General features: G+C 56.3%; 2 protein-coding genes across 8 annotated transcripts in view; one reads left to right on the plus strand and one right to left on the minus strand.

Moving 5' to 3' along the window:
• Positions 1–14,017, minus strand: part of LIMS2 (LIM zinc finger domain containing 2) — a 45,050-nt gene that overhangs the window by 7,972 nt on the left and 23,061 nt on the right. For all 6 annotated transcript variants that reach the window (XM_055315962.1, XM_055315966.1, XM_055315965.1 and 3 more), the window contains exons 2-4: positions 12,095–12,254; positions 9,856–9,922; positions 9,485–9,605 (exon numbers count right to left, since the gene is read on the minus strand). In XM_055315962.1, the coding sequence (XP_055171937.1) occupies positions 9,485–9,605; positions 9,856–9,922; positions 12,095–12,254 (348 nt within the window). The remainder of the gene's footprint in view (positions 1–9,484; positions 9,606–9,855; positions 9,923–12,094; positions 12,255–14,017) is intronic.
• Positions 1,597–9,478, plus strand: GPR17 (G protein-coupled receptor 17). 2 transcript variants are annotated; one of them, XM_055315967.1, is made up of 2 exons: positions 1,597–1,940; positions 5,568–9,478. In XM_055315967.1, the coding sequence occupies exon 2, from the start codon at positions 5,702–5,704 to the stop codon at positions 6,719–6,721; it is 1,020 nt and encodes a 339-aa protein (XP_055171942.1). In that variant the 5' UTR covers positions 1,597–1,940; positions 5,568–5,701; the 3' UTR covers positions 6,722–9,478. The 2 variants fall into 2 exon arrangements, with proteins under 2 accessions (XP_055171942.1, XP_055171943.1); XM_055315968.1 differs by having other exon boundaries at positions 5,640–9,478.

A 14,017-nucleotide genomic window follows, 5' to 3' on the forward strand; every position in this document is an offset into this window, starting at 1 on the left:
AGTTACTGTGGCTGAGTTCAAAAAGGGTGTTGCCTGAGTTCTCCTCTAGGATTTTGATGGAATCTTGTCTCACATTTAGATCTTTCATCCATTTTGAGTTTATCTTTGTGTATGGTGCAAGAGAATGGTCTAGTTTCATTCTTCTGCATGTGGATGTCCAATTTTCCCAGCACCATTTATTGAAGAGACTGTCTTTCTTCCAGTGGATCGTCTTTCCTCCTTTATCGAATATAAGTTGACCATAAAGTTCAGGGTCCATTTCCGGGTTCTCTATTCTGTTCCATTGATCTATGTGTCTGTTTTTGTGCCAGTACCACACTGTCTTGATGACCACAGCTTTGTAGTACAACCTGAAACATGGCATTGTGATGCCCCCAGATATGGTTTTCTTTTTTAAAATTCCCCTGGCTATTCGGGGTCTTTTCTGATTCCACACAAATCTTAAAATAATTTGTTCTAACTCTCTGAAGAAAGTCCATGGTATTTTGATAGGGATTGCATTAAACGTGTAAACTGCCCTGGGTAGCATTGACATTTTCACAATATTAATTCTGCCAATCCATGAGCATGGAATATTTTTCCATCTCTTTGTGTCTTCCTCAATTTCTTTCAGAAGTGTTCTATAGTTTTAGGGTATAGATCCTTTACTTCTTTGGTTAGGCTTATTCCTAGGTATCTTATGCTTTTGGGTGCAATTGTAAATGGGATTGACTCCTTAATTTCTCTTTCTTCAGTCTCATTGTTAGTGTATAGAAATGCCGCTGACTTCTGGGCATTGATTTTGTATCCTGTTGGGCACAATTCTTGATGCTGCCCCTTCCTGGCAAGTTACTTCACCTCTCTGAACCTGTTTCCTCATCTGTGAAATGGGCCATAATCCCAACTGCACATGATTATGTGGAAAACGAGTTTAAAATTGTATACATAATAGTTACTTCTCAATGATAGCTATGTACATTTTTAATGTTTTAACTAAAAAACTTAAAGGTCTTTTGAGATCAAGCATGGTGATTTTGTTCCCAATGTTATTATCTGGAGAAGGACAGAGAGGCATGCTCAGTAGCAGCCACTGCCCACACCTGGACCCCCAGCCTCGAGCCACCCCTGGGAGGGGTTTTGGGGATACCTAGGGAGTGGGCAGCAGTGGCCATCTTCACAGGCCTCCTGTCCAAAGGAGGAGCCCGCACAGGTAAGGGCCAGCCTCATGGGCTGTACCATGTCCCCACAGGCCCAGACAGCGCCCCATTATGAGGCAGCCCGCAGCTGTGCCTCGCTCAAGATAAAGGCCATGATTTATTCCGCACGTCCGAATGGAGCCTAATTATACAGGGCAAGACACAAGGACCCTACAGCAAGTGTCCTGAAAGAGTCCCCTCTCATTCCACCAAACAAGGCTGCTCAGCCTCTCAGCCTCCCCATTCACTGTCCCCCTCTACTGTCCTCTGAGCAGGCTTGGAAGCCCAGGCCTGTTGCCATGGCGGCCAGCCCCTCCCACCCCCCCCACCCCCCCACCCCCCCCCCCCCGTGGGTAGGAAATTATCCCCTGCTGAAACGTCCTCTTGTCTCCGTCAGTCCCAGCCTGCCCCCCACCCCACCCAGCCCGCGCCCACTCCACGTCTTCGAGCAGTCACACACCAGACTTCTGTGATGCTTGGTGGCCAGGCTGGGGGGTGGGGGTGGGGGGCCCTGGGCCTAGGACACACTGGAATATTCACAACCCAGTGGCGGCAGAGGCAGCCGTAGGAGTGGCCCACCACACAAGGAACCTCTCGGAATGAAGCAGCCTTTCAGGGCCAGAGGGGCTGCAGTCTCCCCTCTCTCCTTAAATAGCCAGCCTTCCAGCGGCACGGAGCCCACCGCCAGCGCCACCACCCACTGACCACAGCCCACCTGCCGCCCCGCAGTCCTCCTGCCCTTGTGCCTGCACCCAGCTGTGAGAGGTAAGGACAAGGACCCAGTGAGGGCAGGCAGGGGGTTTAGGCGCCAAGCAGAGGCCAACCCAGAGCAAGGGCAGCACTGGGTGCCCCTGTCCCTGAGACACTCTGTGATGATGGCACCACCTATTTATTGAAGGCTGCCTTTGTCTGGATCACAGCAGGCCCGCTAGGAGGTATTCCTATCCCCTTGTCCGGGTGCTTACGGAGGGTGACTGCAACGACAGTCAGCTGGAATCAGAATCCAGGCTCTCCACTGCGAGGCCACCAGGGCACAGGGAGGAGCCAGTTGGAGCAGAGAGAAGAGGTGCTGGCCTGTGTGAGGGACTGCAGTGTCTGCCCACCAAGGCCCTGCCACCTTGGGCCTCTTCCTACAGCCCCACCTGCCCAGGCCTCCCCTCCACGGAGGCCCAGGACCTGCCCTTGATGCTTGCCTGACCCACAGCCCCAGACCCCCCAATGTCCAGGCCCAGGTGCACTCCATGTGCCCACGCTACCCTGCCCTGAGCAGCCCCACGGAGGAGCCCACAAGGGCAGGCCAAGGCTTGCATCTCTAGGGTACGCATAGAGACGGAGACAGGGGCCCATTTCAGACCACACTGCAAAAATCAGTATCAAAACTCCTACCATGGGAGAGGCAAAGAAACCTCAACAAACCAGAAACAGGCCTAAAAGTATTTTTAAATTGAGTCTCGATCCCAGAGAGAGCATTGTGCATGCAGCCTTCAGTGGTGGCGGGAAGCCGAGGGCACTGGGCAGGAGGCAGACGGCCAGGTGCTGCCATGACCACCAGATACCACAACGGGCCAGCAACCTGTGCAGCCAGGCAGGCCCCACAATCGATGTAATGCTCTTTGGTTACCATCTTGAAACTCCTACTTTTGGATAAAGGGCCGACATTTTCATTTTGCACTGGGCACCAAAAATGACATCACCCTTCTTGGGGCCAGACCCCGAGAAAGTGCCGCTGAGCCCAGGAGACACTTCCAGCATGAGCCCAGAGGCTGAGCCACACTCCCTACTCTGGCACCCGGCACCCAGCAGCCTCCAGAGGCAAGGCAGTGCTCCGGGAGGTGCTGGGTGTCCCAGCTAGGTGTCCCTGATCTGACTTCCAAATCTAGGACCACCGTCCCCAGCCAAATGACCTTGGGCAAGTTAGCTGATTTTAAGCCTAGACTTCTTAATCCCAGATCTGTGCAAGGAAGCTACCGATGCAGAGGCCTGGCAGACTGGGTAGTCAGTACCTGCGAGCAGGGGCCAGGGGGTAACTGTACTGTGGGGCAGCCCAGAGCAGAGGGTATCCAGCTCCCCAGTTCTACATGACCCTTCCCTCACTTGGCCCCATCCCCTCTCCAACAGCCAGGGCTTCCCTGGCTTCAACACCTTGGGGTACACACACCTGGAAACAGCAGGAAGGTAGCCTCTGTATTGGATTTCAGGCATCCTGACCCACTCTGGAGCAGGGGAAATCATCTGGGCAAGGGAACTTCCCTGGATCCCTTCAATAACTAACGTGATTGTTAGGAAAGTACCCGACTTTCCCCGAGGATGGTGACTGGCCAGATGCTCTGTGCCACTCACTTGCATTGCCCCTGGCTCTCTCCTGCTTCAGGCAGCCTGCCCTCACCCCTCCATGTGTGTGCTGAAGAGACAGGGATAAGGGGGATGGTTACAGGACCCCAGGGGTGATTGATGAAACATGATGGGGAGGGTCCAGCTGCTGCCCAGCCTGACAGCTCAGCATACCCACAAGCTGGACCACCTGCTCTGTTCTGTCTACTGAAAGGGAGCATGCCAGGCCCCGCTACATGCCTCTGTTCTTCATCCATGCCTGGGGATGGCACCCAGCCTCCTCCCCCAGGAGCTGCTGTGCTCAAAGAGCTGCCACCATGCCTCCAGAGGGAATTGAGGCCAGGAGACGCTTGCCGAGAACTTGCTCCAGCTGCCTGCCTGCTCGGTACAGAGCCAGGCTCAGCCAGGATCACATCCCTGACCCTGCCATGGCCACAGTCTGTGCTCCTCCTCCAGCTGCTGGGATGCCACTTCTCTCCTGTGAGCCCCTCTCCTGCCCCTGCAGCCCAGCCACATAGGTGGGCATTGTGGGTGTCAGGAGGCCAGGCTTCCAGGGAGGCCCCAGAAGCTGCCCTGCAGGTGAGGGTCTGCCAGGCATGAGAACGAGGGGCTGGCAGCAGCCCAGGGATGCAAGACATATGGGTCAGGTGGAGGCTGCTCTGGCCCTGATGTCCTGCCCTCTTCTGCCCACACCTCCCACTCCCAGGGCTGGTGAGGGGGGCAGGGTATTTGGGAGCCTCCCTCTTCTTTTTGGATCTCTTGAGTTGGCCAATATCAACACAGGAGTCTGTTCCTCTGTCAGGCAGGGAGCAGGGAACACCCACCCAGAAATGGAGTTTGCTAAATATAAATGACCCATGGCTGGGCTCTAAGCTGGCCCCCTCAGGTGTGGGTAAACCAGGCTAGGGAGGCCAAGCAGACAGGGCCCCAGGCCTCTCTGGGGCAGCCAGACTTGGCTGGAAAACCATAGCCAGTCTCACTACCTCTGGGAAAAATAGCTCTTCCTCTCCTAGAAAAGAATCTGCCTCCTGGTTGTTAAACTACTCCAGGTGGTAAAAATTTCCGCTACTGGCCTGGGGCCCAAGTGCAGGGCTTTCTGAAATACAGGTCTCCACCCTTTAGGATGTCCAAAATGGAGTTGGTAGGCTGAGTCCAGAAAGCTTGGGACCCAGGCCTGGATGGCTTTCAGGTGCCAACGGACAGCAGGCCCCTGACTTCCCAGGAAACTGCCTGTCACTATACTGCTGTTGGGGCCCTTCTGGGTGGCAGGTGTTGGGGGAGCTGTGGTCAGGGGCTGACAGGAGAGGAGCACAAAGCCGTGACAGGCTTCGCACTGCGGTCGGTGGGAAATGCCACAAGGCCTGGGTAGGCGGGCCAGGAAGGGTCCTGAGACTTAGGGTGAGCAGGGTTCACCCTGCAAAGATGAGGCCTAAGAGAAGCTGGCCGTGCTTGCATGCACCAGGCTCTCAGAAATAGGTGATTTAGGGACGCCTGGGTGGCTCAGTGGGTTAGGTGTCCAACTCTTCATTTCAGCTCATAACCTCAGGGTCCTGGAATCAAGCCCTGCATTGGGCTCCCTGCTAAGCCAGTAGTTTGCTTGAGGATTCTCTCCCTCTGACACTTGACACTCCCCCCACCTAGGATTTTTCCTCCTCTATCTCTCCCACATAAATAAATAAAAAGAAAGAAAGAAAGAAAGAAAGAAAGAAAGAAAGAAAGAAAGATCTACCCCGCCCACCCACTGGGAATTGAGTCCAAGAGCCCCTCACTCCATCCCCTGCCATTCAAAAAGAACACTTGGGGAGCATGGCAGAAAATATGGGAATGCTCCCTCCATCCCAGAGCCCAGACAGATGGATTCACTGCCCACCCTCCCCATGCTCTGAGAGAGTGGACCTCTGGGACACCCAGCCCCAGGGCCCAGGCTCCTGTGTGCCTGGCAGGGAGGCAGCTGAGCAGTGGGAAGTCAGCCGCAGCAGTGGCCTGGCAAGCTCCAAGCCCTGGCTTCATTTTTGCTTTGTGCTGAGCTTCAGAAAGGCTCTGACACTCACTCTCCCCCAGGTGAACACAGGAGCTGCCTTCAGTAGTCCCCAAGGTGATGCTGAGCTAAGAAGCTTCTCGGGTTCCATCCAGCTCTGGAACCCATCTGCTTGTTTCCTCCAGGCTCGTCCCCCAGCTCTGCTTCCGGCTGAAGCATGAATGGCATAGAGGTGGCTTCCTCGGGTCTGACTGCTAACTCCTCCCTGGCCACCGCACAGCAATGCGGCCAGGAGACGCCACTGGAGAACATCCTCTTTGCCTCCTTCTACCTCCTGGACTTCATCCTGGCTTTTGTTGGCAATGCCCTGGCCCTGTGGCTTTTCATCCGGGACCACAAGTCAGGCACCCCTGCCAACGTATTCTTGATGCACCTGGCTGTGGCCGACCTGTCCTGCGTGCTGGTCCTGCCCACCCGCCTCGTCTACCACTTCTCTGGGAACCACTGGCCGTTTGGGGAAATCCCGTGCCGACTCACCGGCTTCCTCTTCTACCTCAACATGTATGCCAGCATCTACTTCCTCACTTGCATCAGCGCTGACCGCTTCCTGGCCATCGTGCACCCTGTCAAGTCCCTCAAGCTCCGCAGGCCCCTCTACGCACACCTGGCCTGTGCCTTCCTCTGGGTGGTGGTGGCCGTGGCCATGGCCCCACTGCTGGTGAGCCCACAGACGGTGCAGACAAACCACACGGTCATCTGCCTGCAGCTGTACCGGGAGAAGGCCTCCCACCACGCCCTTGTGTCCCTGGCCGTGGCCTTCACCTTCCCGTTCGTCACCACCGTCACCTGTTACTTGCTGATCATCCGCAGCCTGCGGCAGGGCCCCCGTGTGGAAAAGCGCCTCAAGAACAAGGCGGTCCGCATGATCGCCGTGGTGCTCACCATCTTCCTGGTGTGCTTCGTACCCTACCACGTCCACCGCGCTGTCTACGTGCTGCACTACCACGGCGGCGGCACCTCGTGCGCCACCCAGCGCATCCTGGCCCTGGGAAACCGCATCACCTCCTGCCTCACCAGCCTCAACGGGGCGCTGGACCCAGTCATGTACTTCTTTGTGGCCGAGAAGTTCCGCGACGCCCTGTGCAACCTGATCTGTGGCAAAAGGCTCTCAGGTCCACCCCCCAGCTTTGAAGGGAAAACCAACGAGAGCTCGCTGAGCGCCAGGTCGGAGCTGTGAGCCCCAGGACGGGACGACAGGAGGGGACCGACGCCAGCCTTGGGCCCACCCCCGCCGCACTGCCACAGACTGTCCTCAGAGGGACTCCTCCGCCGGGGCACCTGCGACCCAGACTGGTGGAGTGTGCCTTCTTCCCGGCACGTCCCTGTCGCCCTCTCCAAGGACAGAACTCAGTACCCAGCAACCGGCTCCGGCTCCGTCTGCTCTGATGCGCAAGTCCCTAAAACCGGACCCCCCTTGATGGGCCCAATCAGCCACCCCGTCTGCAGAGACTTTGCTGGCACTGCTCACTCGCACTTACTAGATATTCAGTGACTTCATCGCGTGGGGGTGGGAGGGGAGGAGGCCGGGGAACAGCTCCTGAACAATGAGCATCTTTCTTTCCCAAGGGCTGCTTGCTAGACTCCCAATGTCCTTCCTGCCACAAAGAACACACAGCAGCAAAGCTCTGCAGAAAGAACCCCAGGAGGCAGCTGCGAATGACTCAAGAGAAGGCGGAGCAGGAATCTTGGTGGAGGGGTAAGGACTTTGAGTTCCCTGGGTGGCGCCTTTGCCAGACACCCCCTAAGTTTAGGGGTCATGGACTCTAACTCCTAGCTGAGTATTGTAAGCACCTGGCCACCAGGTGACATCCAACAATGCGGTCTCTGGGCACGTCACCCTGGTTCTGGGTTCCGGATCCCTCCCGCGGTGAGCCCACACGGGCCTGCATGTAGCCCGACAATCTCTGGAGCTGCCTAATCCCTGCTGATTTGGTGGTGCACACAGCACGGTGGACAGATATGGGGAGCCAGGCTCCATCACTGCCTCAGAACACCTCCAGCAGGGAGTCATGCCTGGCATGTGACCCTGTCTCCCACTAGCCCAGGCCAGCAGGGGCATCCTGAGCCCTGCCCCCTCTCAGGAGGCTTGACCAGCCACAGGGGGCCAACCTTTGAGCTGTTCTACTCCCTGGCATGGCACCTACCACCCTGGCAGGTCCCTTTTGGCACTTGATCATACTGATCATAACCATAACTGTACTGTGATGCTGAAGGTTTTCGTGAGTGGGTAACATAACCACCTTCCCAGACCTCCTCCCCTGCACCCAAGAATGGCAAAGCAGAAGTGAAGACAGGAGAAGCCAGGCAGCACAGGCTTTTGCCTCTGGTTCTGACGGCCCCCCATGCAGGCTGGCCCCACGTGGACACTAAGTCCTGTATCACAGGCCTCAGAGGGCTGGCCCAGGCCAGGGGGTCTGAGCAGGGCCGCACTTTCATTACTTTACTTCTCAAGTGCTTCCAGCCGCTCCCAGGACAGAGGGCTCAGTGTGAGCTGTAGCTCAGAAGGAGAGAGGGCTTGCTCGGGCCCACACCCTGCAGGTGACCTCCAATTGGCACGGGACTCCTGTGACACCATCTGCCCCCCCAGCCCGCCCGTAGACAATGATACAGGCACCTCCTGCCCAGTCACCTGCAGATACCCAGAGCAACAGCAGTCAACATGGAGCAGGCAGGTGGGTGAGATCGCTATAGGCAGTGGTCAGAGCACGGGATACAGTGGCAGAGAACAGAGGGGTGAAAAGGTAGGAGAGGCCGGGGAGTCAGACAGACGGGTAGGGTGGGTGGTGATCTTCATCAGCACAGGGAGACTGGTAGTCAGCAGAAGAGAAACCAGTTTGTTTGGGGCCTGTTGTTGCCTTGGGATGCCCAGTGGACACCAAGCAGACATGGTACACAGGCAGCTGAAGACCCCAGGGAGAGGTATACATGGGGTGGAGGCATGTCCACCCCATCCGGATTGTCCAGCACATGCCTGCCAGCCAGGGCTCTGGGACTTCGGACAGACATGAGGGCCATGTACTGAACCCCAAATCAGAGAGAAGAGGGCCCAGCACAGCCACGAGGCAGGAGGAAACCACGAGAACACAGGGTCCTGGGCACCGGGGCAGGAGGCACTCCAGCCAGAAGTGAGAGCTGCCGTGAAGCCTGCTGAGAGGTCAAGAGAGGACCAGCAGGCCCCTGCGGGTCTGGAGGGCAAGAGGAATGACCAGCCTGGCAGTGGGGAGGATGTGAGAGGAGGGTGCTGGAACAAGCTGCAGAGAACCACAGTGGGAGGGAGCACAGCTCTGGGAGAAAGAGGCAGACTGAAGCAGAGAGCCCTGCCAGAGAGGAGGGTGGGGAGCCACGGGACGTTGGGAGGAGCAGGACAGGGCCTCCATGATGCACTGTGACTGAGGCAGGGGCAGTGCCAGTGCAGGGAGCAGGGAAAGTCATTGTGGGGGGAGGCCCTTGCTCTGGGAGGGTAGGAGGTATAGAGATGGTACTGGGAGATAAGAGCCAGTCTTCCTAGAAGCCAGGAAATTAGCCTACCAAGGAAACTGACCATGAGGTGCCCTGAATTGAAGAGTCAACTTGGGCCCCCTGGTTCAATCATTTCAGCGAGATTTAGCCCTGGGCACGCGGAAGGAGGTGGGTAGTGGGGTCAGTGGCGTGTGGTGGCCAGGCAGCAGTGATGATCCACCCACTGCATCTCATGGCTCCTGCTCCGGCCACCTTCCTCCTGGCTGCCTGTTGTCCATCTGCTCCTGGGAGCACCCTCAGGCCTGAGGCAGGTGCTGACTGGTCACCTCCTGCTCTCTCCAGCCCTGGCTCTCACCTGTAAAGCAGGGGTCTCCTCTGCTTTGCAGGGACCCAGCATGTGGCACATACCACATGGGCCTGGTGCTCACTGAGCAGTGCCTGGGTGAGGACCCTCCTCCCACCCAGAACCTGCCCACCTCACCTGCCAGCATTCTTCACGAAGCCCAGGTCAGCCAGCTCCACGTCACACAGCTCACAGCGGAAGCACCCCGGGTGCCAGTTGTTGTTCATGGCCTTGATGACGCGGCCAATGATAAACTCACCTGGAAGAGATGGGTCCCTGCTTGCTGAGGCAGGCCTGTGCCCCCCCCCCACAAACCCCCTCCCAGGCCCTGCCCACCCTGGCACTCGCCTGACCCTCAGCCTGGTTACAGTGCTCCCCTCCCAGAGCCTGGGAAGGTGATGCCTGCAGACGCTGGGGCTCAGAGAGGGGGTCAAGGAAGTGCGCCTGTAACTCCCGCCCACCTGCCCAACCCCAGGCACACAGGGAAGTGTGCTGCATCCAGCCCTTACCGCAGGATCCACAGCATGGAGCAAATAGCATTTGGAAGTCATGTTCACAGTACTTCCGGCCTTCAAACTGCAAATGGGCCAGCAGAGAAAGTTCAGGCAAACCCTCATCATTCCCCTGAGCTGGTCAGTCTTTCTTTGTTGGATAAGGACCCGCCCTCAGGAAGGCTAGACAAGCACCCCAATTTGTGCAATTGCTACCATTGCAGGAAGCAGAGTGTAGCACCCAACCCTCTCACCAGAGAAGGCTTCCTGGAGGAGATGGTAAGGAGCTGGAAGAGACTGCAGGGGGCGGGGGTGCTGAGAGGAAGGCATTCCAGAGCCTAGAGATGGGAGGGAATCTGCTAGAACTGGCCCTTTCAACAGGGCAGGAGGGCGTGCAAAGTGAGGGGTCTCCAAGAAGTTGGGAACCTGATAAGGCCAGCCCTCCAAAGCCACTGTTGTTTGCGCAAGACCTTGGCCCTGGTGGTCCTGGGAGGGAGCCGAGGGCTGGGATCAAGTCTGATTTATAAATGTCACTTGGCCCTACTTCCTGTGTGTCTCCTCTGTGTGAGAAGTCCATTTCCCCCAGAGGTCACAAGAGCCCCAGAGTGGGGAGACAGAACAAGGGACACAGGAAAAATATGGGGGCCTGAGGAGAACCCTAAGTCCTGCAGCCAGCAGAAGCCACTCTGGGCACCAGCCATCGTCCCCACCTGCCGGGGTAATGATGGCCCTTGCACCGGCCCCAAGGGTGGCAAACCTTGCCTCTGCCTTCTTCTTCTTTGACAATTTTCTCTTCCTTTAAAAAAATGTTGGTTTGCCCTCTTCTCTGAGATGAGAATCCTGTTGGGCTGCAACTGAATATAGCCCTACCCAGTGGCCTGTGGAGGTGGCAGGGTATGAAATTCATTCAGCAACGCACATTTCCTGAGCATCTACTGTGTGCTGGGCTTTGTTCCAGGCACGTGGCCACCTCAAACGGAGCTGTGGCTCAGCTCACCCTGCCTCCACAGCGGGCCAGCACTTCCTAGGAGGCTGGCAGACTCCTTGAGGAACAGCTGCCCCGACACTGCCAGAAGGAGTTCACATACCACACAGCCATCTGTCAATCCCATCAGCTGTACCTTCGAAGTCTCTCCAGACTCTGCACCCTGGGCACACCTCCACTGCAGCCCCAGTGGTGCACTGGTAAATGATTACCCACCAGCCCTTTGGAAAATGGGGTCCAATCTGTAGCATTTACCAATTTCTATGGTGTAAATATTCCTGCCATGGACAATGCCATACCAACATGCCATCAGCATGGAGTTAAGTATGTGCAACGGCCATCAGGGTACTGTTTCTACCACCCAGAGACAATAGACAAATAACCTCAAAGGCATAGATGATAATAGAAAATAATAAAATAATTAGGAAATGGTGGATTTTGAGTATGTATTTCCCTTGTTTTCAATAAAATTTTATCTCACTGTAAATTTATATGATTTAATTTTGAATAAGAGTTATGTTTAGTCACTAGCTGGCAAGATTATTGAAAATTCACACAATCTGCTCTTATGAGCCAGTGTGGCCCAGTCTAGACTGCTTTACTTGATCTGGATTTTTTCGGTAATCCAGCTTCTGGTCCCACCTGTTCTCTAGCTTCTGTGACTGCCCACATTAGTCTCTCCTCAGCACAGCAAGGAGAGTGGTCCTCTTCAGATGTCAGACATACTGCCTCCTACTGCACCCCAAATACCCTGCGTGCTCTGACCTTAGGGCCTTTGCACCTGACAGTGCTCTCTGCTGAGTGCTCTTCCTGCAGATGTGTGCATGGCTCCCTCACCACCTCCAGGTCTGCTCAAACATTACCTTCCCTGATCACCCACCCTCTGAACCCTGAGATTCCTTATAACCAGAGCACTGAGCACCATCTGATATACCACATATTTATATTTATTGTGTTTACCATCTGATCCCAAGGGAGGGTATGTGCCACCAGGGCAGGGTGTTTGCGTACTGTGGCCTCCCAGAGTCCACCCAGTGGGCGCTGGGTGAATGGTGACTCTCCTTCAGCACCCACAGCCACGGGGGGGGATACAGGTGGGGAGGGACCCACAAAGTGCGGCATGTCCAAGACCTGGCACGACTGCCCATTGGTCACTGGTCAGGACCACAGCCAAACAGAGCCCAAAGGCTCCTGGAAGAGCAAACTCTGAGCTGGCTGGGGGCTCGGACTCCAATAAAGCCATCCGGCCGAGGGTCTTGGGAGCATCCTCACCTCATAGAAGAGCCCCTCAGGGAATGGCCGGAAGCACTGGGCACACACAAAGCAGTGCTCATGATACAGCTCTCCGTTGCTGTTGACGATCCGCTCGGCGGGGGCGAAGCGCGCCTGGCAGCGCTGGCACACCGCATTGGCCAAGGCATTGGACATATTGCTGAGGAGAGAAAGAACGGGAGGGTTGGGATGAGCAAGCCTGGAGGGCTGCACTCAAGGGGCATGCCTCCCTCCTTAGAAACTTAAAATGCCTTCCAGAGTGAGGAAGTCCTCACCCTGATGAGGGTGTCTTGGCCCCATAAGGACTCAGCAGCACACACTCAGAGCCAAGCCACCTGGCACCTGGGCCTGCACAGTGGCCCTACACATCTGCCTAAGCTCCCGCGGCCCACAGGCATGCCTAAGTGCCTGCACACACCGGGGCTACAGTGTATGTTCCCAGATGACTACCCTGTAAGGCCAGAGCAGCATTTCTGATTTACAGACGAGCAAGCCAAAGCCCGCAGAGTGTTGGTGTCCTTCCTGAGGGTCAAAGTGGATGGAGGCAAAGCCTGGATTGGAAACCAGCACCTGTCCAGACTCTGAAGCCCCCATCTTTCCACTGTGCCCTGCAGCCCCTGTGCACTTCCACAGAGCATCAGACGTGTCCGGGCCACAGCCAGGCACCCACCGGTCAGAGCAGCAAGGGCTCAAGACAGGTGCTCTTAGGGTGGCCTGGGCTGTACCTCACTCTCCAGGCTCAGACTCCCAGCCGTGGAAAGACAATAGGATGGGTCACAGGCCAGTTAGAGGAGGGACATGTGGTCACAGCACTCAGCGGCATGCTGGCCACAGTGAGCCCTCAAGAGGACCGTGCAGTAGTTGTCAACGTCCCTGCTTGGCTCCCAGGCTGCTTAGTCTTCATCATGCTGTCCATGTGTTGGATGTCAGTGGCCACCTCAGCTCCCTCTTATGCCTCCTGTCACCTCTAGAACTTCACCCAGGCACAAGTCAGTAGCTCTGCATTCCACTCTTATTTAATCCCTGAGGCAACCCCCGGCCCTCCAGATGAGAGACCTAAGGCTCAGAGAGGTTAAGTAACGCCCAAGCTCACAGGCAGATGACAGAGTTCAGATCTGAACCCAGGATGGTCAAACTGCAATGGCTCTTTGCTCTGCACCACATGTTAGTTGCAAATCACCTGCCTCAAAAGCGACATAACCACCCTACCACGGACAAGGTGAAAGTGTGAATCTTTGGGATAGGGGCAGGCTGGGGAGCAAACCTCATCCAGGGTGGGCAATACTGTGCCCAAGATAAGTGGCAGGCTTCCTCCTGGGAGGAGTGGAATCCAAACCGAACCACAGGGAGAAATGCCCACACTGAGCTGGCCCTGTGCTGAGGGGCCCTGAGGCGTGGCCAGGAAGAACCGTCGACTCACAGACTCCCTGACCTTCCACCACGCTGATGCCTGTGCCTTTTGCTATAAGGGCGGCAAATAGGTTTTGTCTCAAGTGTCAACTCTGACAGATTAGTGGTGGCTGCCTGCATATCTGGGCAAAGCAGGACAGCCAGGCTCATCAAGGAGAAAGGTGACCAGCTGGTAACATCAGGTAGACATCCAGAGTGGCTGGACACAGCTGACCACCCTTGAGAATAGCTTTCCAGCCTGTTTTGCCTTCTAGGGTATGAATCCCATCCTCCCTTGCTGCCACAGCATTATGAGAGGAATTCTGAAGTGAGCGAAGCTCTTGCTGGGGTGTTCAAGTGTTGATCATAGGGAAGCAGGATACCTGAACAGGATAACGCAGGAAGTGCCAGAGGGCTCTGTGTGTCAGGGGTCGGGGGGTCGTGGTGTAGGTTGTGGACAGTGGGTCTGACAGGGGGCTGCTGGCCCCCGGAGACAGGCTAGAAGCTGGGCTGGGGACCCCAGGTGGACTTCCT

Source organism: Nyctereutes procyonoides, unplaced genomic scaffold (genome assembly GCF_905146905.1).
Source record: "Nyctereutes procyonoides isolate TBG_1078 unplaced genomic scaffold, NYPRO_anot_genome, whole genome shotgun sequence".
Classification (NCBI taxonomy): Eukaryota; Metazoa; Chordata; class Mammalia; order Carnivora; family Canidae; genus Nyctereutes; species Nyctereutes procyonoides.

Excerpts from the sequence above, each read along its gene's own strand:
- GPR17 (XM_055315967.1), top strand. The coding sequence starts at position 5,702 with ATGAATGGCATAGAGGTGGCTTCCTCGGGTCTGACTGCTAACTCCTCC.